This window comes from Parus major, chromosome 1A (assembly GCF_001522545.3).
Source record: "Parus major isolate Abel chromosome 1A, Parus_major1.1, whole genome shotgun sequence".
In the NCBI taxonomy this organism is placed as follows: Eukaryota; Metazoa; Chordata; class Aves; order Passeriformes; family Paridae; genus Parus; species Parus major.
Window position 1 is genome coordinate 53,911,073 of NC_031773.1, and position 27,679 is coordinate 53,938,751.

Below are 27,679 nucleotides of genomic sequence, written 5' to 3' on the forward strand. Positions count from 1 at the left end.
TCTGCACTGCTGCAACCTCACCTTGAGTCCTGTGTGCAGTTTTGGGTGCCACAATAATAACAAAGGATCTAAAACTATTAGAAATCATCCAAAGGAGGGCCATGAATATGGTGAAGGGCCTTGAGAGGAAGCCATACAAGGAGCAGCTGAGGTTGCTTGGTCAGTTCAGCCTGGAGGAGACTAAGAGGAGACCTCATAGCACACTACACCTGCCTTGTGGGGGGAAACGGAGTGGCAGGCACTGATTTATCTCTGGTGACCAGTGACAGAACCCGAGGGAATGGCCTGAAGCCGCATCGGGGAGGTCTGGCCAGGCTATTAGGAAGGTTGTTCCTCCAGAAGGAAGGTTATACAGTGGAACAGGCTCACCAGGGAAGTGGTCACAGCACCGAGCCTGACGGAGCTGAAGAAGTGTTAGGACAAGGTTCCCCTCCCAGCTCAGTATATTCTGTGTCTCTACGACTGCTGGACTCATCCCTGCCCCTGAGGAGGGCAGGGCTCAGGACAAACCCTGTGGTGAAAGGGTTCCTTGTGCTTATGTTCGCAATCTCCTGGAGCAACATTAACGCAGCATGGATGTCGTGGCACACAGCCCTACCCTGCATGCTGAGCCTTCCCTCTTCCCGCTGGGACGTCTGTTACTGTTTCAGCTCTCAAAACGCCGTGAACAGCCCGGGGGCAGACCCCAGGCAGCACTCAGCCTGCCCTGAGGGCTGACGGACGGGACTCCCAGCTTCCCAACCTCGCTGCGCCACGGGGCGAGCGCAGTCAGGGAGCGGCGGGCCCAGGGCACCCCGGCTCCCGGAGAAGGTAGCGGCAGCCAGCAGCCGCCCCAGGGCACTTCCCGACGCCGTCCCGGGGCGCGGCGGGCGGGAGGCGCCGGGCGGAGCCGCAGCCGCCCCGCCCCTCCGCTCCCCACAGCCCCGGCGGAGGGGGCGGGCCGGGCGCGCCCCCGCGCAGACGCGGCCGGGAGCGCGCAGGTGGCGGGCGGGCCGGCTGTGCGCGCCGCCGCGCGCCGGGTTCCGCCGGGGGCAGCGCGTCGCCGGCGGGCGGGGAGCGAGCGGGTGCCGTGTCCGGGCTGCCGCCACGGCCGCCTTCTCACACGTGAAGGGCCGTAGCCGCCCCGCCGAGGAGCCCCGCTACCCCACAGTGCGAGGACTTCCCCTCCGCCTGCCCTCCGGGCGCCGAGCCGCACCGCTCGCCCCCGCACCGCCGCTCTTGGGAGGCGCCGCGGCTTTACCCCCGTGAACGCTCCCCACGGGGTGGGCGTGGGGAAGGGTGGGTGCTGCGGCGGCCTCCCGTCCGCGGGCGTCCCAGCCCCGCCGGCGGTGGATGCGGCCGGGAGGAGCCGCCGAGCCCGCCCAGCCCTTCCAGCCCCCCGCGGGGGGGACGCGGGGGCCGCCGCGATGACTTGACGCCGGGCCGGGCCGTGCCGTGCCATGGAGGGGATGACACGCTTCGTGGTGGCCGCGTCGCGGTGGCGGCCGGCGCTGCCCGCCCTGCTGCCGCTGCTGCTCGCCGTGCCGGCGTTGCGGGGCTCTCCCGCCGCAGGTAAGGGAACAAAGAGGGCCCGGGGGGCAGGTGTGCGGGGCCGGGGCCGTGCCGGGAGCGGGGCGGTGCGGGGGGCGGCAGCGCCGGTAACAATGCGGCGGTGCCGGCGGGCGGGGGCCGGCGCGGCGCTCCGCCAGAAAAGGCGCGCATTGTTCGCAGCCAGACCGCGGACGCTCCGGTGCGGGGCCGCGGCAGCCCCCAGGCTCAGGGGCTGGGACCCGACTCGGGAAAGAGAAACAGAGAAGCGGTGCGGGAACAAAGGGGGCACCCGGCGTTTCGGGCTTGTAGGGTGTCCTGTGCCTGGCAGGGGTCACCCCGCGCTGTGGCCTCAGCGCCCGGGGCGTCTGGAGGTGCCCCGTGTCGGGCTGCGGTAGCACCTGCGGGGTACGTACGGGGCAGCCTGGCTCTCCTTCACCTTCCGAGTGAGGAGGCATTCGGAGCCTCTCAGAAAGCTCACGACTTTCCAAGCACCGTCGTGGCGTGACTTGTGTGTGGAGAGAACGGTTCGGGCTTCAGAGGCTGGTGTGTTCAGTAGGTGTTTCTGAAAAACCATGAATCAGTGACCCCTTTTTTTTCCCTCTCGTCTTTTCTCTTGTGGCTCTCGGTATCAAAATTAGTCTGTAGTTAAGCATACAGTTTAATCACAAAATATCTCATTTGGTTCTGGTCCCATAGCACTTCTTGGTTCATCTTTAATACTTATAATCGTAACAACTATAATTTCATGGAAAGATACAGTTTTGCTGTGATTAAGTTTTCTTGTTGGTAGATAACAGGTATAAAATAATACATTTTAATCAACATCAGAAAGTTGTTGACAAGTGGTAAGAAGTGATAAGAACCTGCAGCAACCTGTTTCATGAAGTGGACCAAGTTGTGTTGACTCTTGTTCAAACACAGGAATTGTGGTGATTATTGTTGGGTGCTTAAGAACCCTTGGTGTTATAAAACATGCTTATCTCTTTATAATAATCCTTTATTCCCCTTCAGAAAATAGTTTGTGTTTTGGAGGTAACTAGTAAGCTTTTCAGGGAAGTTATGCTCTCCTCCAGCTCCCATCGTAGCCTGTGAGAGATGTTCCATTCTAGGCTGTGTGAAAATTGATAGTTCACAGTAAACTCAAGTGATTTTTCTTAAAAAGATTAGGTTTTGCATACAAGTAGCAGGCAAAGCACTAGGTTCCCAAGTTGGAAATTTACTTGTGTTTTTCTGCCTCTGAGAATGTCTGGGTTTCTTCTGTGCTTTAATAGTAAGTCAGTGAAGGCTCTTGTTTGTTTCTGATACATAGTAGCTTTTAATTAAACATGGCTGTGAGTTTCTGTAAACATTTGTGTGATTATTGTGCATGCTTGTATAACTTAAAAACAGCAGTAGAAATATTATGTAACTCAGCCAGTGTTTGAGCTGCTGGAAAAGCGTACTCAGAGACAACAGATCTTGCCCAAAGCAATGCTTTCCTGCTCAGTCTAGGGCAGGAACCTTTAAGCTGTTTTGATTTGAGAGTCCTCTATGTTTTCAGTTTCCACTGGACATGTGAATCACGTGCAGTGAACTTGAGGATACTAAGAGTAAACTTGATCTTCAGAGGATGCTTTCTTATTGGCATCTCAGAAATGGTCCATTGATTGCAGAGATTTAAAGTTTGCAGGTTGAAGAGAACAGGGATGTTTTATTCCTTTTTGTTGAGGTGAAATGCTTTATTTAAAAGCAAGACAGGAGTCTGATTTTTCTGTCTGGGGCCCATAAGGTTTAGAAAACAGTCTTTATCAGAATCTTGTCTTTAGTCTTGAAGTGTTTTGATGGTGTAATGGGTGGTGTGAAACAGAAGAGCTGTGTACTGACCAAATGCTGTCGATTTGGGCAGCGTTCAGTTAACTGATCAACAGATTTACAACTCCTGTAAATCTCTCTAGGGTGCAGTTCATTTGCCTTTCAGTGCCATATGGTCTTTACCAGTCTAGGGACAGCAAGAGCAAACTCCTACAGCTCTGAGTTACACAGAAGAAACATACAGTAAGAGAGGAATGGCCACTTACTTGCAGTTGATATAGCAAAGACAATACTTAAGAAAATTTTGTAGTTAAACAGCTTGGGTTTTGGAATGCTTTATCCAGCTCCCACGAAAGTCACATGTTGCTGAATCAGGGCTTCAGCTTCCCCAGTTAAGCAGATACTGAACTCGTAGTATGTGGTTGGACTGCCAGAGTGCTAAAGGTAGTTTTGCTTTTGAGCACCTCAGTGATGCAGGGCCTTGGTCAGGCTATTTGAATGTCTTGCTGCTCAGCACAGGCTGTGTTTTTGCTTCTGTTCCATTGCACAATCTGTGCAACTCCCGCACTGACAATCAGGATTTATCTTGTCTCACTGTGGTGTTTTCATGAGAGGGAGGAGAACTTTGTGTTGTGGACTCTGAAAAGAGTGCAGTGAGTCTCCTCAGAGACTCGGGGACCAAAGGCAAGTTGTGGAGGTCAGGCAGGGAATCAGATGTATCTGTCTTATGGGACAGTTGCAGGATATTGTTTATTCAACTTAATTGCATTAGTCTGTTGCAAACACTTGAGTTGGCATCATGTCTCTTGTGGCCAGTTGAGCTTGTCAAGCTTGCTTCCAGTTCATTTTTACAGAAGACCCATATGGTTGGAGGATTCTCTTTATGACTGTTTTCTATGCTGTGCTAGCTTTATTTATGTCAGCCTCGTGTCTACAAGCTACTCTTGTAGTCCTGCCAGAGGAAATGTGTTTTTTGTTTGCATGTTCTTTCAAGAAGTAAGAATGCTAAAACAGCTAGTGGACAGTGCAGCTTATTGTTCAATGGTGTCTGCTTGTGAATGCTTTTTGTGAAGCAAGGTCTTAGACTTCTCAGACAGGGCTGGGGCTTGAAATACAGCATGACTTCAGCAAAGCAGGCTTTAACAGTTTTGACCTACCTTAGGTGATAGATTTCAGGAAATGGGCACATTAAAGAGCACTGACTCTTGCTGCAGCACAAATCCTTTCCAAGAAGTCTTGGGAAGCTGGTGATTGAAGTAAATGGCGGGTTTTGACATCCCAGTTCTTGCTTGTCAGTTCAGAATGCGTGTGCGTGTGTGGGAGTTGCTTGGGAGAGAAAGGAAGCAGAAAAGACTTCTTAATAATACAGTCTCACTTCAGCTGTGGGAGACATGGCTTTCCTTCATTTGAAAGTAAATCTGTTTGTGGCTGATGTCCTAAACTACCAGAGAGTCTCCAGCTCTGCCCATTGTGGCAGACAGTATGAATAACACTGGTTGTGTAAGAGTTATTATGGATGATGTCCTTAAGTACCAGTGTCTCTCCAGCCTGGCCTGTTGTGGCATACAGCATGATGAATGCTAATTGTGTAAGAGTTATGAATTTTAGTGTGTCCTGGGAGCCTGAGTATAAGGAAAAAAAGCTGCAAGGAAATGGTTATCTTTTAAATCTTGTCTTCGAATCCCATAGTTTAGTAAAACAGTAGCATTAAATAAACTTTATTATGCAGACAATTTCTGCTTTGCTTGACGTATAAGAATCCTGTTCTCGTGGAGTCCTTGTAAGTGTGGGCAGTTTTTCACTCTGGAGTTACGTGGTATGATGCCTTTCTCTCTATCTTGAAAAGTCGTAAATTTCTATGCTTTTCTGCAGTGATTGCCAAACACACATGAGTTCAACAACAAATTTGGTTGATACTCCCTACATGTACTGTTTTCAGCTGTTGATGTTACTGGAGACAGCTGTTTTAGAAAACTAAGGGAAAACCTGGGGTAAGAGCAATGCATTAGTGTTGTCTAACTTTTTTCCTAACACTTTCCTGTGAGATCAGAGGAAAAAAAAAAAAATTGACCATCAATACTCACATCACTCATTCCTCAGTGTAATTAATGGCATGTAAAATTCCCAAATAAATATTGGAAAATGGGCCTGATTGTGCTAGATCTTACTTAAGCTGTAAGATGTTATAAGAAGTGTCTAAGAAATATTTCTGTTCTGCAGTGGAGTTGAGAACAAACTTAAATATTTCAATTGAAATTTTGTGAAGTATGCATTTAGCTATGGGCTGAAGCTTTTTCTTCTTTGCAAAGTACTAGTTAAAAGAGTTCAGCTACTTCTGATCTTGAGGCAAGAGGAAAACAATGGCTTCTGCTTTGAGTTCTGCCAGCTTCTTTTCTGAACAACTTTAATACCCTTATGCTTTGGAGCATGCAGTTAAGCTTTGCTGGATTGTGTCTGCTCTGAAGGGGATGTTTTGTCCACTCCAGCTTTGAAAGTGATTTTTCTTTTTTGAAAGCTTGTAATGACTGAATTATATAGACATGGCTGTGATAGAGAAGATGACTTTTTTTTTTTGTCAGCTGAAGCTTGAATATGGCCTATTCTTGTGGGACCCCATCTACCTGTCAGTACTGACCAGATGTATGTGTGTTGCCTGGGCATATGTACTCAGCACTCTTCCCATAGCCCAAAATGTTACGTGAAAGATTGGACTTTGCTCTGAAAATCTATCTAAACTGCTCTAGAAGTGAGACTGACTTGAGCTTCAGGACTGAGAACTGGGCCCCTGCCTGCTGTGTGTTTAAAGACGTGTCTGCTATGTAATGCTTTACTTCCTTTAGCGTGTCTTCGGCATCTGTCTTCTGGTGCACTGTTGTGTGGTGGTCTTTGCATCAGGCCCAAGAGGGCAAACAGATGGCTTTAGAAGGTAGCCAACATGGGACTTAGGTTTAGTTTGGAGTAAGGGTCTGAGGATCTTTCCAGTCACTCTTCTGCTTGTTGATGTGATGTGTCCAGAAACCTGGAAGGTGTAGGAGGGGAAGAGGCACAAACTGCAAGAGGGTCTGTCAGATGAAAGAAACTGGAACTGGCAGGGCACAAAGAGTAGGACGCAGAGCAGTAGATCAGAAGTGTGAAATAGGTCTGTAGATGAGGGAAGCTGCAATGCAGAAATTAATCCTAGATGAAGCAAGCAATGCAGTCTGGTAGTAGGATAACTGCACTGGGAAACACAGATGGACTCGGTTTAAAAAAGGAAAATAAGCGTCAAAAAAATAGTGTTGAAAGGATGAATCAGAAGTGGGGAAGACAAGGTACTGGGACAAGACTGGAGGAGATGTGACCAAAAGCATCAAGCTTGTAATTTAGGAATGGGAAAACGTGTGCCTGCTGCTCTGGGACACTTCGTTCAGAATCTGGCACAGAATTCAGGGCTTCAGTGTTGGTCCTTTTTCCCTCTTAGCCAGAAGCATGATAATCTGCTGCTGCTCCTTGGAACAGTTCATGAATGTGCATGAATCAGCCTTGTGACAGAAGTGTTTTTCTAAGTTTGTTTTAAGAATTGAAAAAAATCCTCCACAGAAATTGTAACGGCTTATGAAAACTGCAGAGGCAAAAAATCAGCAAGTTGGAAATATTGACATTAAAATAACCTATTAACCCACAGAATTTTAAACTTCTATACCTGTGAGCTGTTGTACAGCTGTGCTCATGTGGCCACGAAGTGTGTATCCATGTAGACAATATTTATAGCTGTAGAGGCACCTGCATCTAACTGTCTGCATATGCACACACCTACCTACAGAAAAGACCTTCATTGTGCTCAGTGAATGATCCTGCTCTGGGGGAAAAATGGGGAGCTGGATAGCAAATGAAGAAGTTATCTGCAGGACTCTTGCTCCTTTTGTAGCAGATGTTTGAAGGTGTGACATGAAGGGAGGGACAAGGAAGTTTGAGTACAGGTTTCACTGTTAATGTAATTAAATGCTGTCCTAGACAATTGAGTTGTGTTGCTGTTGCAGTTTCAGTGATGCTCAAGTTGCTTAAACCAAGCTTCCCACAGGTGGTTACTAGCTGTGTGTGTTCTACATTTACTGGATGTCAGACCTCTGGGATCTGTGTTGCAGAAATGCTGAGTGCTTCCAGCTGCCAAAGAAGTCAGGGGAAGCTGTTCTTAAATAGATGTTGTGTCTGAAATTCTAAATACTGATTAATGTTTCAAATTAGGCTCTCAGAATTTGACTTTATTCCTTAGTTTCACCGTTTGTAAAATGTGATTTCTCAGATGCAGTTCCTCATTGGATTTTCAAGATCCTAAGGAATGTCCAGATGCAATAACAGTGAGCAAAAAAGTTGATCAGAAAACCAAACTTTTGTCTGGAGAACAGTAAAGATCCATTAGATGATAAACCCATCTGCAGAACTTGACTCTACAGAAAACAAGTGTAAGAAATATGCTAGTTGTAAGCAAATAGGAAGTAACAATGGTGGTGTAACATGATGTATTTACTATATTAACTTTTTTAGTGAGTTAACTAGCTTTAGAGGTAGGAAGATGCACGATGCTGTATCAAAGTGCAGTAGGATTTTGATGTTGAGGTTTTTTTATAAATCAAATATTCTTTAAAAGAAATCATGGTTACTGATGTTTGCTCACTTCGAGTTTTAGCAGTTTCAGTTTACATCCCTTGCCTGTTTGCTCTTAATCTGCAAACTGTTTTCTAATCCTTTTCGTCCTTTTCCATTCTCCCCTCTGATTTAGAGAGGCTACTCTTTTATGAATTAATATCCTGTATAGAATTTTGATTTGGCTTTAGCCATCTAATCAAGACAGCATGTCATGACTTGTGGTTTGAAATAGATAAGGGGCTAAAATTCACCCACAAGTAAGGGGAAGAGGAGAGAAATGGTGGGAACACAGTAAATCAAGGGCCTGAAATCCATGCTTTTCAGTAAGAAGCATGCATAGTAGTGTCATACTGAAGGACTTGAAAACCTGCATAGCTCTAGGATGGGGACTAGACAATGCAGTAGTGTTGTATTAAGGGGCCTGGTGTTTATCAGGGATTGTGGATAGAATGGGATTCAACAGGATCACTGTGGTGCTGGACCTCGTGAACACTTTGGTTTTGAACTTGGGCATATCCTGTGTATTTAACTCATTTATTTTCTTCAGTAGCAGAAGAGCTCCAGCTGGAATGTGCCTAGTAAAAAGGGCCTTGTCCTTCGAGGAAGAGACAGGCTACTAGAGACAGTTGCCTTGGCAGAACTGTTGGGACTGACCATCTAATCTAGAGAAAATGCCAGGTGCACAGGACTTTATTCAAACATATAAAAGATTAAACATTAAGGAAAGTGTAATAAACAGGTGTTTATGTTGAATAAGAAAAGAAGACTTTATTCAAGTGGAAAAGACAGGTTTTCTAATTGCTGATCCTTTTAACAGTGGGGATAATGAAACCGTGAATTGCATGGTTTGGGGCAATAGATGAGCTTGTATAATGATCTAACAGAAGAGGATTGCAACAGCGATATGAAATACTTTGCAGCTCTGTTTTTGTGAGATACTACAAATAATAAATAACAGTATTATTTATTACTGAGAACTTTGGTGTACTGATCAATTGAAGAAACAATCTGTGGTTTTTATGTTGGTTGATTTTTAGGATTAACATTTTTTAAGGTTTCAGAGAACATTTTGTAATCCTTGCAAAATTGTTAGTACCTTTGTTATCCATAGTACTAACAGGTAGGATGAACACACTAACTTTGTAAGTTGCTCTCCATGCAAGCTCAGTTTGTGAAGCATTTTAGGATGCTGCACAGGTTATCACTGTGACAACAGCTACACGTGGTATGGATGTGAGTCTGCATGTCTTTATTCATCAACTGAATTATTACTAGCATTTTTATATCACAGAGGTGGGCTAGAGAGAGGCAGTATTGTGCTCAAAACACTTCATTGCTGTTTCTATGAAATGTCTAGTTGGAAAAGCTGGGAGCTTCTTCATCTTGGCGCTGGATGTAGGATTTGTCCTCACCCTTACCAAAGGGAGTGATGGTGCAAGCAAGAGGTCCTAAGGGGATGCAAGACAGGTGTGAGACTGGGCAAACAAATGGCACCAGACCAAATCTTTCAGTTGCCATGTTCTGTGTGCTGCCAGCTGTGGGTCTGTGTCAAAGGGAGAAGACAAATCTTTGGTTCTTCAGTGGGTGAGAGACATGGAGTCTCTCACCTGGTATCCTAGCAGCAGGAGTGTCCAGGTCAGAGCTGTGAGTTTGCTGGGCTCAGCTCAGGTGTGTGCAGTTCCCAGCTCTGCAGTGTGTTCTGACAAAGCTTTTCTGGACAGTTAAGGCAGCGTGGAGCTGTCTTTGTGCCCTCTGTCTGGAATTGGATGGTGTGGCAGGGTGAGAACAAGGGGTGACACAAGCTTTGGTCAGGAGGATACTGAAATAAGGAACAGCAGGGATAACACTGGGGCTGGAGCTGTGGTAAGAGTGGGTGAAATTTGGAATACAGATTAGGGTATCGATAATGGAAGGCTGAGTTGCGAAGTCTTGTGGTAAGTGGAGGGCTTCTTTATGTTCCAGATTTGGAGAGGTTTTTGTGGCTGCCCTGCTTGCTTGCTTTAGAGCTTGCCTTAGAGGTGTGGAGAAGAGAGTTATCTAAATGGGTAGCCAGCCTCAGTTTTAATGGAAAACTCTCAGATGTCTGGTAGGATAAATTTGAGAATTCTATATGCACATGACAGGTAGATAGTACAGGTAAAGATCTTATTTCTTAAGTACTATTGATACAATTTACAGATTTTATTTTCAGCCTCTTTTTTCTTAATTCACACCCTATTGGACTGAATTTGTTATTGAATCTTTTGATACTGAATAAGGAAATTAAACTGGTATGAAGTCTTAAAAGAAGGATCTCCCTTTTTTGCTCCCCAGCTAGAGTGTATTGAACTAGTTTGTGGAGAATCTCTAAAGTTCTTTCCTCATTTAAAGGCAGTTGTTTGATGCAGTAAGGTGGTGGGGAGAGCATTTATTCTTCTAGTTGGGTGTAACTTGATTAGATGTTGAGCCTGTCTCACCTTTTCCTGTGGCTGGTAATTCTGTTGTAAATAAATTCCTCATGTTTGCAGATTGCAGTGAGCACTGCTCAGCCACAAAGCCACAACGATACAGCTGAGCATTACTTGGAGACAAAGCTCCAAGCATTTATGTAGCAGACCCCTCTGGGCTAGTATCAGGTTACTTTTTGAATGGGAGACAGACGGTTGTTTGTCAGCTACACTGGATTCTGGTTGGGTAACTTCTCCAGTGGTGGCTGTATTTAAAACTGAAGCTGCTGCTTAATTGGGACTAATTGTGTGATATATTCGGATAGAAATTGCACGTCACAGAACAAAATCCTGATCTAGAGCAGAAGTCTGGTTTGAAGATGTTTTCAATTAAAATCTGTCAGTGACCTTACTTCCTGTGCTTATGGTGAAAGATGAAACAGATTTGGGCTTCCAGCCATTGACATGCAATTTTTAGTAAATGTAATCTGTTCCATTCTGAAAGAATTAAAAAATATCATTTTTCTTTGTCTTTTCAGAGTGCATGTGCTTTTTATAGTAACTCAGTTAAAAAAATTATGTAAGTGCTTATCAGCATGGTAATCAAAGTTTTCTCGAGAAATATTTTATCCAATATTAAAACAAGCAAGGAAGTTTCAAGAAAATAAATTGTATTAGTCTGTTTACTTTGTTTGCCTGTATCAGTTGTTACTTTGCTGCTTCTACCACAACCTCATTCTTAAAACTGTAAAATTTGTCAGAAAGATTAGGAAAGCTGAGGAATGTGAAATGAAAGTAAAGCCAGTTTCTTTCTTTTTGATTACTGGATTCCAAGCAGACGGTGTCACTTGAAGGTATAATCTTCTTAACTCCTGGGAGAATTAGAAACTCAGAAACAAAACTGAATATAATTTCTGTACTCATGTATTCTTATGATTCTTTAGAATTTACTGCTGATATTTACCGTATATGAAGTTTAAACAGAGCAGTCAGGTGAAGATGTCTAGAAACCTGAAAGAGATTTTTTCAGATTTTTTTTCTAAAATAACACTCAAATGATGGTTTTGATGTATTTTTTTAACGAGCCAAAGCCATCATTGAAGCATGCTATTAATGTGTTAAATCACAGTAACAATTTAGAATGGTTGTACTATTTTCTATTTGGAAATAAAACTTGAAGAATAGAGTGCAGCCTTATGTTGGATCATATATTCCATAAAAACATCTATGTGACTTAGGTAAGATACTTCAGAAGTATTCCCCAGTACTTTCCTTCATTCCTAAATAGTATCAGCCTTGGAGGCCACATCTAAAACTTAGATGTTTGTATGATGTTAAGTAGCTTTCTAGATATTTCGGAAAGCAGAAATAAGTAGTTTACATCTTCCAAATGCAGGTGCAAGACTTTATATGCTTTATGGAGCCAAGTATGTTGAATTGAGTGAATACTTACAGCTCCTATTTCCACTTCTCATAATCAGAATTAGAGATTAGAAGAATCTCTAATTAGAGAATTAGAATTACAATTAGAAATGTAGAAATTACATTTCTAATGATTTAGTGGACTTAGGGGTTTATGAAAATGTATTTTGAGATTTTATGCTTTTGGTTTTGAGAGACCTGGAAAAATTGAGAATAAAATAGCAGCTATTTGGATTCTTCAGTGTGAGGATAAATTCTTGTGGATGGAATTATTTGTAGGAGGACAGGTGAAAAGCACAGGTGCATGTTAAGTATAGTTTGTTGTAGACAGGGAAAGCAACCACCCAAAACAGCAGGTGTTTGTGAAACGCTCATATAGGCTGAGGCATGTTGTGCTGGGTTATGCTTATAATGCATTAACATGTGTGTGTTATGGTTTGTTTTATTTTGGGGGCTTCCCCCTCCCTTGGGAGATAAGGGAAAATATTAAATCAGGTACTTTATTTTCATGACTAAACAGTGCATAAAGGTTGAAGACTATCTGTGTTTGGCTGTATGAGCTCTCCCAAAGTTTAATTGGAACCACTGTCTCAAATTCTGTTTCTATTGTGCTCACCTCAGGAGCTACCTCACACAGTAACCTGATAAGAGTTTGGTAATTCTACAGTGGCTTCCTGAAATTTCTTTTACTGCAGTGGGAAGGAGCATGAACACAGTCTGTCAGGAAGGAACAGGGAGCCATTTGAAGTTCATGGGATAGCAAACCCCAGTGACTAAAGCTCCTTTTGGACTGCCTCTAAAACCTGCAGTGTATTTATTGTGCTGACTTTAGTATGGTTCATCTTGCTTGGAAACTCTGTAAGACCCTAAGCTTGTTGATGCTTCCTGATTTGTTTCTGCAGTGTAAGAGAAATGGCATTATTGTGTCCTTTGTAACTTCTGGGACTGGATTCCTTACTGCTTCAAAACTATTGAGGCAGGAATTTCATGTGTCTCATCCAGTCTAAAGAACATAGCCTTTAAATTTGAGCTCAGTTGTCTCAAGTTAGGTGGAAAATATTGAAGTAGAAGTTTGCTTTGAAACCTAAATATTTTTAAAGAACATTTAGGGTTTTGGGTTTTTTTGTTTTTCCTGAATTGCTTTCATGACGAATATCAAAGCCAATGGAATATGTTATTAACAATAAATGTTGTGCATGTCTCAAACTCCTGTTCATAGTATCTTGGGGGAACAGGTTGGGGTTTTCTTCAATGTGTGAGAGATTTTTTTATATTAAGCAGTTGAAAAGGGCATGCTAAGTGTATTTTGTTTTTAATTAAACACGCATGTTCATGCAGAAATTGTTCAGTAGCCATGTAATTGAGTTGAGTAGTATGACTTATGATGATGTAGACTCTGATAGTCATATCAATAGTCTATTTGTCATCCAAAAAATATTGCAGGCTTTCTCAAACCATTCTCTGTTGGTGTTTATGGAAAATGGCACATTTCTAAATAAAAATCATGTTTCGGTAAGTGGGCTGTTCATGAAGCAATAAATTTCTATTTTAAATAAGTAAACCCTCTAGATTTTCCTCTGATTTTACACATTACAGCAGGTGTTATGTATATTTAATTAGAAGACAGCAATAATAGTCAAAGCTAGTCTTTTGAGCTCAACCTTGTTTCATAATCAATGTTTTATGTTTGTCTGGAATGTTGAATTGTCATAAAATGTGCCTATTCAGATAGATACGCAAGACCAAGAGATTTTTGCTACACAAATGTGGTAATATAGTTTTTTCTAACCAATATAGTAAACTTCAATTCCTTTTTTTTTTTTTTTATTTAAGGAAAGGCTTTTATGAAATGTTTATTTGAACAAACATTCCCCTCTATGCTTTTCTCAATGCTTATCTTATTTTCCCTCATATATTCTATCCTATGTGCTACATTTTGTATCTTAGAGTGAAAGTTGCAGGGAGTTCCATTTTACCTCTTACTGAAGACCAGGAGAAATTACTTGATTCCATCATACTTCCTCCAAGCTCTTAACAGTAGAATTTGTGAGGCATGGGTGTGGTTTTTTTTTTATTGGGAAAGGGAATACTAGGAAAAAAGGGGAGGAGAAAGGAGTGGCAAGTGTCTCTTGCCAGACATGGATGATTCAATTTAAGATGTTTCTGTTACTTCTGTCTTGTCTCATAAAGTTGTTACTGTTTTTTTTTTGTATGGCTGTTGTATAGGCTATATTTGTTTTAAAGTACTTTATTGTGATATTTTTATGGTTTTGATTCTGCCTTTATCCCTTTAAATGGGATAGATCTTAAAACCCTGAATAGAGCACAGTCATGCAAACAATTGTATTGGCACCTTGGAGTGCAGCAATGAGTATCAGGGGACAGAAGGGAGCGGCAAGAACCTTTCAAAACACAGCTGCCACTGACAGAATGGCACCACGGCTCTCTTCTACTCTGAAATGAATTTGTTAAGGAGCAACTGAATTTGAACTTGCTGATCTTAAATAGCCTCTCCTATTGTGAAACCTTCATTTTCACAGCAATTCCTTCCTTGTTTGAGCTGCATAACTTACTAGTAATTTTTATGAATTGTTGGTCTTTCTGGAAGTCTTATCGGCTGAAAGCAAAGTGGATCTTTTTTCAACTCAGAGTACATAGTATACATACAACTCAACTCTGAGTTGAAAAATCTTTTTCTTGAAGGAAACATTCCTATCAATGATTGAATTAAAATGTCTTCTTGGTCCTCAGTCATATAATTTGTATGGAAAGTTTAAGCTCCATAAATTGTGTGTATAAAGAATTTTCCCTTTTCTAACTGACAGGTATAGAGAATCAGTCTTCTTCCTAATGCCTTTTAGTACATCCTTTCTGACAATTGATGCCTTCTGTTTTAGCCTGGCTTCAACAGTTGCCCTAGCCCGAGAATTATTTACTGTTCAGTCCCCATGTGATTGTTCCTTTCTTCACACTGTTTCTGCATGTGCTCTCCCTGTGCAGCCTCACTGGCCGAGAGCTTTGCCAACATCTCGGCTTCCCTCCATCTGCTTGCTGCCCTGAGCAGCAGCACTGCTCCTGCCTTGTGGTCCTGGAGGACTAGCTGGGCCACTGGCTAAACCAGTGCTGCTCTTGCCTCTTTGGCTCTCTTCAATTTCTATACATGCAGTTATCAAACAGGAAACCACCTCATAGTTACACCTACATTACTGTGTGTGCAAATCAGGCCAATGCTAGAAATTTGTTCTGGTTTAACGAGCCAAGCTTGTCAGTAGGGCAGCAGACACATGGCTGGGTGTTCTGAGGTGAATCAAACACATCTTTAGAAATCTCGGTGCTCCTAATTCAGCAAGCTAGGCTGTCCAGGATCACTTGAAAAGAAAATTTTGGGCCAATAAAAAGAACATAGTGTGGATTTGGGTGACCCAGTATGAAATGGTAAAGGTCTAGCATCTGACTGAAATCAGGTATTCTGTCATACATCGTGCTGTCTGCCTACTACTGCTTAAGATGTTTTCTGCATCATCCGAGAGAGAGCAAGATTCCAATTAGTGAGCTTCAGCTTTAAGTAGGTAGTGGAAACGTTTGTTTTCCTGCCTGACTCAATGTTACCATGTGAGAGACAGGATTTGAAAACACTGTCAATAGTGGAGACAAAATATTTTGTAATGAACACACTCATCAATTCCAGCAGACTTTCACAGAGTTTTTTCAGCAGGATCTTGCTGGCAGTGGCTGCTGGTGGCAACTTTCCTGTGAGCAGAAGAGTTGAATTAATGGTGTGGGACAGCAGGGACAGTGACAGGCAGAATGGTGCATGTCAGCTCTCAGCCCCTTTTGATGGAAATGAATGTATTTTACAACAGCAAATGCATGAGTCTTCCTGAAGGTTGTGATAGTGCAGAGGGCTGGGAGCAGAAAAGAGTACTGAAATACTGTGGAGAAAAAGATAAGCCATCATGTTGCTCACTACAGTGTAAATGGTTTTTATTTTTTCTTTGTGGTCTTTTTAAAACCAAATGATGCAAAACTCAGTATTTTGCTTAATTTGTGTGTTGGCTTAATGATGGAACAGTGTCTTGGGGAGAGGAGGCCTCATCAGAAGAAAGCTAATAAAAGTGAGTTATTTGAGGCAGTGCATATTGTAGGTCACATTAGAGAGACTTGTGTTAAACTGGAAGTGTTGCCTTTGTGGTTTCTTTATAATGATTTAAATATCATCACATGGATATAAAATGTTAAAAATTCTAAAGAATCTCTGGCACCCAATTTAAAAAAAAAAATAAATGATTGCAGTTCTTGGTGGTACCTAAAATGGAGGAGGACTTTCTTTGCCAGAATAGGCTTTCTTTGAAAAACAGTCTTCCTCCATAATGGTGTAAAAAATTCCGACCTTTTGCTGTTTTCCACTAAGATTTTGTGCTGTCACTAAGAACTAATGCAGGAAAATTTTCCACAGATATATATTTAAACACAGAAGCCCAGTCAAATTTCATTTCATTCACACTGAAAATTTTCATGGGTTCTGTTCAATAACTATTTGAAGATCAGTAAAAGGTGTTTCTCTGTCCATACTGTCTGGTGGTGTAATCTTTGAGATACTCAGGGAAACATGGACTTCTCTCATGATGCTGACTCTAGCAGATTTAGGCTCCAATTAGGGCTGGTTTATGTAAACTAGTTTGGGAACTGACAAGTTTTCAGTTTCCTCATCCCTTGCAGAGAAAGGAGGGAAAAAAAAGCAACCCTCAAGGCTCAAGAGCACTATACAAATCAGAACATGCTGACATTTTAAAGAAAACTGCAAGTGTTGGAAATGCCAAGGTTTATTAAATTTTTGCAGGTTAGATGGACTTCAGTTGAACATTTGTTGCAGTAAAGGAAACACCAAAAAGAGTATTTGCTGAGAAGTGGTACTGTAGTGAATATTCAGATGTTCATAGCTTTTAAATTTTTTTTTTAATCCCTGACATGTTCCTGTATCCGTTGTAGAAATAGTGGTGCATGACACAAAATTGAGGAAGGGGTAAGAATTTATGAGCAGATTTACTAGACTTGTGTAAGGAAATTATGGCACAAGTTTGATGTGGTGAAGTGCTTTTCATCAGTCACTTAAGTTCTACAGAGCAGGCATGAAAAGTAAGGATGCTATGAGATGTCCCAAATGTTTGGTGAAAAAATGGTATCAGTAGCTTATCTTTTAATTTACAGATTTTTCTTCTTTCTAGACCAAGCTTAAGTCAAAAACACAGGTGCTGACTTTTCAGATAAACTTCATTCTTCTGTCAGCACCATCAATTTATGGCACCCACCGTACAGATCCTGACATGCTACTTTTTAGAGGCTTAATGTCTTGAGAGTGTCGTTTTGGCCTGGTTAAATACAAAACTTTCCTTCACTTTACATATACTTTAGTTTATGATGAGATTAACTCTCCAAGCAATGTAATTTACCTCAGAAATCCTCAAAATGAAATAATCTCCAGTATATTATCCAGCTTAGAGCCCTTGGAAACTGTCTTCCATGCAAAGGTCTGGTGTCTTTATTGACCTGGATCTTACTTTTCATTAATGTATCTGATACTTGTATTGAAATGCTTCTCAATGAAGGGGAGAAGGCAGTGTTTCTAAAATCTTCTAGCTTGTAAGTGTACTGGATAAGAGGGCAGGAAGGGTAGAAAAAATGAAACATTTTGTTAATTGGCTTAACTTACTAGAAAGTGCATGGACCACACTTGAATATTGGCATTACCATAAAAAACGGTAAATATTTTCAGTTGTGTGGCTTGGGCTATTTTAGATCCCTAATGATAGAGGAAGGAAGGCTCTTTTTTTTTTTTTTTTTTTTTTTTTCCCCCTAACATGTTTAACACCCTATTTTAGAGATTTTATTCCCCAGTAACAGAAGTTGATAGGAAAAAACAGTGGTGAGGAGAGGGAAGGAATCCTGTGCTGGTCTCTGTTGGCATTATCCAATTTCATATTTGCTGTGAGAAGCAATTCTTAACTATGTTAAATGAAAGATACCACAAACATTTTCATTTACAACAACTGGATTATTGATAGTGAGAAACATTACTGAGTGTGTTTTGCCCTTTTATTCTTCAGCTGCGGGGAGAGGAGCATTCCGTTTTTAGGTTACAATGTCATCTGCATTTGTATTAAAGTGGTTTTAGCCCAGCTTAATGAATGAACAATTTAATATTTAGAAGTAGATCCTCTTGTTTTACGACTATGGAAAGACCTACTGTTGCAGCTCCACCAGTTTCTGCGAGATTAATCCTTGGGTAGTGTTTTACAGGAGGTGTTCTGTGCATTGTCATTTACAGTGTTGCTGCAGTTCTGTCATGAACTATTACAAACTACCACACCAAGCACCAGGCCAGAGCATGATAAATGTAGGACACTGCTTTGAAAACATAAGAGGGATGTTGCTGGTTTAGGGTTCATTAAGGTGTCAGAGATGTTGGTTTGCCTGCAGTCTGAGAGTCTTCAGGTGACTTTCTGGATTGCAGAGATGTTATTGGGAGGTGAAAATAATGTGGCTCCCACAAGTGCTTAAAAGTGTTCAACATGTATCTGTTGTGATAAGGTATTAGCTTTAGGTAAAAAAGCTTATTAAAGCCATTTGTTTAAAGATGCAATGGAACAGACATCAGCATGGTATACCAGGCTTTTTTTCACTAATATTTTGAATAAAATGTGTGTAGGAAATTTCTTTTTTTTTTTAATTATTTTTGTGCGTAGATTTTTGTATGAGTAGCACAGAGAGACTGAATTGATTTCTCTAGTGGTTACAGTGAAGTTCTGTATTGATAAGATGGCAAAAACTTCTGAAAACCGGTTGTGGGGCTGGAGGGGGAAGAGTTTGGTGAGCTGTTGAAGAGGAGCTCACTGTGCAGTGGTGTGGTTGGGAAAACAGTTTAAATGTATGAGTGGAAGCTGGGAAGTTTTCCCACCTGTATGTCAGCTGTGTGTTAGCTGCAAATGTCAACTACTCAGGAAGGATGTTGATTGACTAAGTGGGAATGGTTCAGAGAATATCCCTGTGATGCTTTGGAAAGGATGTTTCCAGGTTAAAATGTCAAAAATAGCAGCCTAGTTACTGTGCTCTAGAAACAATAGAGATGTGACTTAATTTCTCTGTTGTGGGAAATATTAATTCTGTAGTGGAAGGGCTCTTGGACCAGATAGGAGAGATTTTCAGGGAAAAATTGAGAGATTTTCAGAGGGGAAATTGACGCTTTAGAACATTAGAGTGGAAAATACAAGATTTGTAACAACTAGGAATAATTATCTGTAGAGCAAGTTACTGTGTTTGAAGTATGTTGGAAACTTTCAAAAGCAAGAGTTAATTTTGGCAAGATTTATGATCAAATTAGGCCAGAGATGGGGATGGAAGATCACATTGTCACTTTCTGTCCTTATAAACCTCTGGCTATGTGTTGCAAAAGAGTGACATTATGGAGTCTAATCATGTAGCATGGAATGTAATTGTCCTTTCCCTTGACTCCAGTCACCTTCTGCTGGGATAAATGACAAAATCTGCTCCAACCATGACCATGTGATGTTGCTTGTGTTTGCCTCCCTTGGCTGGGATTTAGAGGAGACTGATGCAAAGTTTTAGCGGTTTGGAAACATTCACTTGTGTACCAAAAAATATCAAGATGGTAATGAATTGTGCTAAACTTGCAGGACGGGATGTCGAAGCATAACATGCAATTTGATAAATAAAACTTTGGCTTATGTAACAGTTTGCAGTGTCATTTAGGAGCATACATTCTGGAGAGTGACAAGGCATGACATGGATGCTGGTGATGCTGTGGCCCCCTCAGCAGTGGGGAGCTGGAGGTGAGCTCGGTCCCTACCACCCAGGCTGCCTGTGCCTCTCCCTTTTTTCCGGGAGGTGCCAGAGAGGAGTAGAGGTGTTACACAGACTGTTGTGTACCCATGCCGGGAAGGGTTCTGTGGGTGTAGAAGCAGATGGTTGTGTTTGGATGATATTCTGAATTTCCATGGAGAGGCAAGAAGAAAGAAGGAAAGGAAAAGAAGTCTCAGAGTCAACTTTTCCACCAAACGAGAAATTCCCCAGAGATGTGTGCCACCGCAAGTAAGAGGTAGCTCTAGAAATAAAACTGGAAGTAGACCAGACAACACCACTTTCTTTCCTTACTAGAAGAGTGACTCTTCTAAAGCAAAGGTTTAATTTGCTTGGAATATTTGTAGTATTTCTTTAAAAAAACAAGGTTTATGTGTTACTGGCCAGTACTATTTGTAGAAGGCCCCCCTCAAGCATATTTTGGGCACTGGCAAATGTTAGTGTGCATGGAGTGGTGAAGCTGGAGTGAGTAGAGCTGGCACTTTGTAGCAATGGAAACTTATTAATAAATAATTCAGTGCAGCTCTATGGAAGCTGATATCTGTGGTGAACAATCTCAATCATTTTAATGATTCTCTCTTGCTTCATTGCTCTGTTAGCCATTTAACAGGAGTATTTGTCATTTTAATCCGTGATTGGAGGGGGACAGCAACATTTCACTGGTTTCGTGCGGTTTTCAGCTGTGACCTTTAAGGTCTCTGCAAAGTTAAATGGTAGCTTAGGGTCTTGCTGTGCTCTTCTTAGGAGAGTCCTATTCATCCTGTTGGCATCATCTGACCTGGACCCTTCAGACCAATCTTACTGTTTGCTAGCTGGACTAGTCTGTGTTTGTTCAGCTCGGTTGTTTACTGATGAATATCTACCGTGTTCAGAAATCCTTACTCATTTTACTGCTCTACAGGCCATATGCAGCAGAACTATGACTCTTTTTAACTTGTAGATTTCCAGTAGCTAGGAAAAGTTGGTGGTGATAGGCTTTTCCCTTCTGAGTTTGCTTTTGTGTGTGTTTTATGGTCTTCCCCAGGAGACCGGGAAGTAATGGTTGAAAAATCTTGTAATTACTTCTGCGGGGTTTACAAATCCAGTTTTACACCAGATTTCAAACTTAGTGCAGTGGTTGACTAAGCAAAGCAGTGAGTGGGGAAAAGACCAGCTGAATGAAAATGAGGCAACTTTTATGGCTTTTCCTTGGAGAAATGAATGTATCTCAAGAAGATATTTTTTATTGCAGGTGCCCTTCATTCCCAGTTTACAGAAAATGTGAACTTTGGGCAAGAGTGTAAAAAGTGGGAGGGGAAAGATGTGTGGTTGAACACAGGGCTGTGTTCTGTGAGGTGGGAGCAGAGGAGGACAGACTTGAAAAAGGCATGGCAGGTAAAGGTGGCACAAGAACAAAAAGAGCAACAGAAGAAAGAACAGAGAATAAAAATAGCATCTTCAAAACCAGTTTGTCTAGGAATCTGTATTCCCTTGAAACTAAATTAAAAGATTCCATTTCTATAGGTAGTAGTACATTTCAGTAAAATTATTCAAAAGCTCCACTCCCACACCCAAATACATTAATGTACAAGAATTGTCTGACAAAAAAATATTGCCATTTATGGGAGCATTTGATGAGAAAAACTGCCAGTGTGGAAGAAACCAATTTAAGTCTGTGTCTCTTACATTTCTCTTGAAATTACAAAGAACTTAATTGTCAGTTAAAACTTGACAAACTTTTAAAGTTATATGGTGTGTTCTTGACTTGGTGAGACTTGAATTCCTGCTACAGTGAGGGCTGTAACTTGTGTTACAATGTTTTTGCATACAGAACATCATATTCTAAAGTAATGTAAATTCATGGAATATATATGATTTAAAGATCTGTGGTGTTGAGATGAATGATGGCACTTCCATGGATGTAGGGGCAAAGTTTTCAAGCAAGTGTTCAGATTAAATTCTTGAGCGAAAGTTTTCAAGCCTTGTGTGGTCACAAGGAGGAGAATGTTGACTTCCATCCATCAGCTGCAAATTTCTTAAAGCAGGGTTGTGATTCCACTTTGTTATGTCATTTATATTCCTGCTACTGTAAAGGTTCAAATTAATTTCTGAAAAGAGTTCTAGGAGGAGATAATATTTTACCAGGAAAGCTTTAATTCCCAGAGAGTGTTAGAAGTGTTTTAAAGAACAGTGTAAAAGCACCATGTGTTTTGATAACATACCCATCTATTTTGATGTCCGAGGCCGTGTGTTTAGTGTGCTTTATCCACATGGCAGATACTGAAATCTGTTCCTGCATTACTCCTGTCTCCGCTGTTTTGTAGAAAAGGTCAAGTTAATTCTTGTTATTCATAACTAACAGAGCAAGCCTGTAGTTTTCTCTTATGATTTATTCTAGTTTTGTGCAATTTAATGCAGTATGAATACAGTATTTTCCAAGAATTTGTTGAGGTTTTTTTAAAAACTTACCTATACTCTTTGGACTCAACATCTTATGGCATTGGGTTTCATAATTTCATTATGTTTGGGGGGAATTTGATGTCTTGCTCTTAAACTTACTCTAGTCGATACCTTTATTGAATTTTTTAACAATTTATTCTTAAACATTGTAATTTTTAAATTCATCACGTCTGTCCTGCTTGTGGCTCTAGAAGCCTCATTCTCATCATTTCACTTCTGTTGTCTCTTCTCTAGTCTGAAAAATTTTACAATGGAGCCAGCCTGTACCTACGCTTTATCCTTAATTTTCTCTGTGACACCTCTGTTTCTCTGTGCTTTTCTGGGGGTGATAATTATAACCGTGCAGCACTTGAGATGAGATCACAATGTTTGCATATAGTGTGGCATAATACATTTCTGTTCTCATTCTCTGCTCCTTTCCTAGGAGTCTTTAGTGTTCTGCTTTGTGTCTTAGATTTCTGATGAGCACTAAATGGACGTTTTGAGTTTGTGGTGGATCATACTTTATAATCTCTTTTCCCAAATGAGGAGTAGCTAATTTGAGCTTATTGTTGCATCTGTAGGTAGGGTTGTTTATCTTCCTTTCTATATTTTGCCTTCACCAATCTTGTATTTTACTTAATCTGATATAGACCCATGGCATTGGAAGAGCCTTCCACTGTTTTTTAGTGTCGGTTTCCAGTTGGGACTTTCCTGAAACACTGTTGGCAAATGGTGCCAATGTTATATCTCTGCTCCTAATGGCATTTTGTGGACATGTAGCATTGTAGCTGCACCTCTGATGGAAATATTTTTGCATTCTAAAGCTTTTAATTGGTTCCTGATGACACTGTGAACTTACTCCATAGTAGTTAAATTTAAGAGTTATGACTAAGAGCCCTGCTAAAGACTCTGAAAATCCGGTTAAAATTGTTTCAGCTGGATTAAGAATGTGTACAGACTGCTCTTCACAGTACCGTCACTGACAAGTGAGAGACAATTTACTTCTACTAAAATTATTTGGGAGCCTCTGAGATTACAACTATTAACTTTTTGACAGGTCATTGTCCCTAGTCCATCTGTGCAACACAATTAGGTAACAGATCCAAGACAGAAATATTGATGGATTATAGAGAACTCTATTCTCTAGAAACCATCAGCTCGAACAAGAGTAATCTTTAAGTGCAATAAAGATTACATTCAAAAAGTAGGTGTTTTTGGAGGTACTCTCAGGATAAGCTTAGGGGCTTCTGTAGTAGTAAAACCCAACTCCAAGAGGAGGCTGTGTCTCATTGTTACACACCCAGCATTTGGGTCTATAAGCAGAGCACCTTGTGATATTTACTTTTGAAGTGTTTGGCTGCTATCAAAGGAAGAAAAAGTAATTTTACTTATTCTTTTGGCTTTCTTGGGGATCAGCAACCATTTATAAATGTTTTATTTTTCAGTTTATCCTATACCTATTTGCATTCAGTTGGTAAACAATTTGGAATTACTTGTACCACTAGGAAAGATCTGTGTGAATGAAATGTTTTAGTTTCCTCTTCTGTGTGTGTGTACAGCCATGAGACAAAAGAAGTGAAGAATCAGTATGTTTATTATACCAGTTCTAAGGGGGCTGAGAATTTAGTTGAAATTACTTGAAGGCAAATAGCTGGACCTCAGCTTACTGTATGTATCTGAGCTCAGAGTATCCTGTCATTGATTTTCTCGTCTTTCTCTAATATAAATATTTATCAGGGAACTTAAGGACTGTATGGTAATAGGCAACATGACCCATAAATTTAAGATCCCACAAAATAGTGTATGAAAACCCATACATTTTCAACAAATTTTTGACTCATAGCTTAAAATCAAACAATTGTGTGAGTGTTTAATAACCTTCCAGTCTTTCCTCAAGCTGCTGAGTTGATGTGATTCATCAGATCATCCTAAGTGGTGGATTTTCTCTTGTGAAATCACTCTCTTAAAAGGGGGAGGGTATAGTTTTCTGCAACTTTTGAGTGGGCTCTTGATATAGGAATTTATCTCATTTATCTCAGATATATAGTCATATGTGCATACATAGCATCCAAATCTTGGCAACTGTTGCTGTGGAGGAATTTTTAGGAGGAGGTATCTGGAAGCAGTGAAGCCATGATTTGTTGTCTGGTTCAGAATGATGTGCTTAACATTTTTGCATCATTATTAGATTAATTATTTTTGCCTATACATGGTTTCCTGTGGCCTTTGGAGTGGGGAGGTCTTGCTTATTCATGTAGCTGCAGTTAGCAACCAAAACTTGTGGAAGGCTTGCTTCAGGTGTGAAGGGAAGTAGTGGATTGTCATGACCAAGCAGCTAGAGGTATTCCAAAGGTGAAGACTGTATGCCAAGCATTTTTTAAAATTGTGTAAGCCACTATAATAATCTCAGTCATGAAGGCACCAGAAAGGTTGCTGAAAAGACTGAATTTTTTCATTGTCAAGCCCACTTACGAACAAGGTCACATACAATAAAGTTAGTTGTCACTTTCATCTGTTCTTGCTTATTAACAAAGATTGAGAGCAGTATAAATGGTAGCCAACTCTCCTCTTGAAATCCTCAGAGGAAGATATGTTCAGGGTCATATAATTTCCTTATAAACCATACACAATATCACAACTAATGTTTACAATCTGTGCAGATGACAGCAGTCTGATAAGCCATGCAGCTGGCTAAGGCAGGCTTTTATTTCACTTAGGGCTTTTAAATTAAGTCTGACTATAGAGTTTGTGGCTTGATGCTGTATAGACAGCTGAAACTAGGAATTGGTTGTTTTCCTTGGAAGTACTTGATATACAGAGTTCTCAGTTTCTGTTTTCCTTTCCATATTTGCTAATTGAGAAGAATTTTACTTTTTTTTGAGATGCCAGACAATGTAAGAAAATGTGTGATCATGTCAAAGTTCTTTTCTTTTCTGACTCATACTTGTATGATGGAGAAGACTGGCAGTAAGAAAACACTTGACACATTAAGTTCATTTAAAAAACTTGACTTGCAATACACTGACTATTGTTTTCTGAAAATAATTTGCATATTGAATGTCTTTTTGGTTGTGATCTTGGTTGTTTTTTAGTATCTTTGCATTCATGCATAGTTTTGCAGAACCTGTCTGTATAAAACTCAAATTTTTGTTTCTGTGAACTTATATAATACATGAGAGAATGCAAACTGATCCAGACAAAATGTCCTCAAACTATCAGAGGTATTCTGTTGTTCTGTCTTCAAAACCTTGCTCTTACAGAGCTGTGAACTGTGTCAAAGAATATAATCCGTTTACTAGAAGAAAGATTAATTTAGTAGTACAGTTTGTCATTATTTTTTCCAGTTTCCACATAGCAGCCAAATGGAGCCTTAAAATTCTGGTGCATGGAGTCAGTGCCTGAAGATATTTTTCATGTGTATTCCGACTGCCTGAAATAAGAGGAATATTACAGCACAGTCCCTACTTAACCACATACCTGAAATCTTAAATTGTTCAGTGGCTTCTTCAATGGAATGAAATATTCCATGTGCAGTTTGTGGGAGCAGTCGATACTGGAAGAGTGACATAACCATCTTCAACTCTTGCAGTCTGTGATTTTGGAAGTAAAAAAGAAAATAGAATTGATGCAGTGCTTACCAGTGTCCTAATGATAGGTGCACTCATTGTTAGTGGTAAAGTCAACATGTAGTGTGGGGTAGAACAACTGGTCTGAGTTATTTCTACAAGTTATTTCTGTCAGTGTTGTGTGTTTTTTGGAAACAACATGATTGTGTTGAACCTCCTCTGTTGAGGGGAAACTAAATCATGTAGTTCTCAAGGGTAGCAGACAGCACCTGGTTTTGTAGGAGAAATAAGACTGGGGCAAACATCACCCATCAGAAGCTGTAATGTGACTGTAGACTTGCTAGCTGTATTTGCTGACCTGCATTTTGGAAATCTTAATTTGGTGTTCCGTCCCTCCTATGTTTCCACACTTACTGCAGAAGTATTATGTAATGTTTGTAAAACATGTCCATCCTAATGGGAAAGTTCTTTTTGAAAGAAATATTTTTAACTATCTGCATCTAGAATACTAGAGAAATTTCCATTTAGGATACGGAAAACTTTCCATTTTTTTCAGGATGGTTGATGTTCTTTAAGGCAACAGCCCAGCATGGTGCCATGCACAATCTACATGTTCCTGTGTTTCTTGATGAAAGTACGTAGATCAGAAAGGTGTCATGCTAGAATCTTTTTGCATATCCCTGGGTGCAAAATGAATCCTACTATACTGGAATTTAAATATTAAGGTTAATTTTTCATTGGTGTCGATGAACTTTTTAGTTATACTCAGCTGGGAATGAGCTCTCTGCTCTGTATAAATATTATAAGGCTTAGTAGATTGTTGCTGTTAAATTGAACAGTAAAATGAAACTTGTGTTACCTAAAGCATGGACTTAGAGTAGCTTTTCTCATTAAGCTTCTGCGGAGGTGCCATTCCACTTGCTTTCCGAATCACACTGTTGATGACAAGGTTCTTAATTTTTACTATGTAATATATAGTGTATACTGTACAATAATTACAGTGTGCTATTTCCTTTTGTAACCCCTGAGCAAGAAGAAATTAAGATTTCCCAGCTGTGTTTAGTAGCATAGGTTCCCTAGCTATGTTGCTCTGTATTCTTAATATGGGAGATACAGAAGTGAGACCTGTGTTTTAGTAGCATAACACTTGACTCTGTCCCACAGTGACTTCTATTAGAGCAGCTGATAAGATTATTAGCATAAATAGTAACTTCAGAATTGGGAACAAAAGTGTGTTGATGGAAATCTCTTCAATTAGGTTGCTTGCTAGCTAATGGAATGTAATTGAGGAACTCCGCGTAAATTCCAGGTTATCCAGCTGTTTGAAGTACAGACCTTACCATGATGCTGAGAACATGCAGAGCAGCACTAGTTTAAATGTTTGTGCTTCTGTGTCTGTACTTTCTAAATGGACTTTTGATCACAAGTGACAGTTGTCCTGAGTTTACCAAGGTCCCAGACAGGAGATGTCTTCTCTCACTACCCTTTAGTGTTGCAGGGAGCACATGGGGTGTGCTGCCGTGGTTTCTTACTCCAAAGGCCATATGTAATTTCAGCTGCCGGGGGAAAGCTGGCCCTCCCAGAACTTGGATTACAAACCACCAAGTTTTGGAAGAATTTAATTGCCCCAGTATAAGGCTGCCTCAACTGCTGAAGGCTTAAAAATCTTTTGGCTGGGCAGGTTGCCCAGCTGTTGCTTACTGTGTGCAGAGTTTCATGAATGGGTTAGCTAAGTGTGTGGTGGCAGCTGCTAGAGACTGAAACATGCTGTATTGTGTCCTTGTACAGTCAAGAACACCAATTTCTGCATCCTCTAGGGACTTAAAACAAAAAGATAGCAATTGGAAAGAGTCTTACTGAGAGCTTCCGTGTCGATTAGTAGAGCAAATAGACTTGAGTGTGTCACAGACCTGTAAATGTGCATTTTGAAGGATCCAAGTGTAAATTTTGTTTAGCAGAGGCTAGAGCTGAGGGTTATGTGGGGATTGCTAACTTTGCCTGATGGTGTTCGTGATGGCTGCA

General features: G+C 40.9%; 1 protein-coding gene across 5 annotated transcripts in view; it reads left to right on the top strand.

The window, feature by feature from the left end:
* Positions 1-1,039: 1,039 nt before the first annotated feature.
* Positions 1,040-27,679, top strand: part of KIAA1549 (KIAA1549 ortholog) — a 142,660-nt gene continuing 116,020 nt past the window's right edge. For 3 of the 5 annotated variants that reach the window (XM_015628562.3, XM_015628560.3, XM_015628561.3), the window contains exon 1: positions 1,040-1,551. In XM_015628562.3, coding sequence (XP_015484048.1) covers positions 1,440-1,551 — 112 coding nt within the window. In that variant the 5' untranslated portion in view covers positions 1,040-1,439. The remainder of the gene's footprint in view (positions 1,552-27,679) is intronic. The other 2 variants (XM_015628558.3, XM_015628559.3) reach the window with 1 other exon arrangement.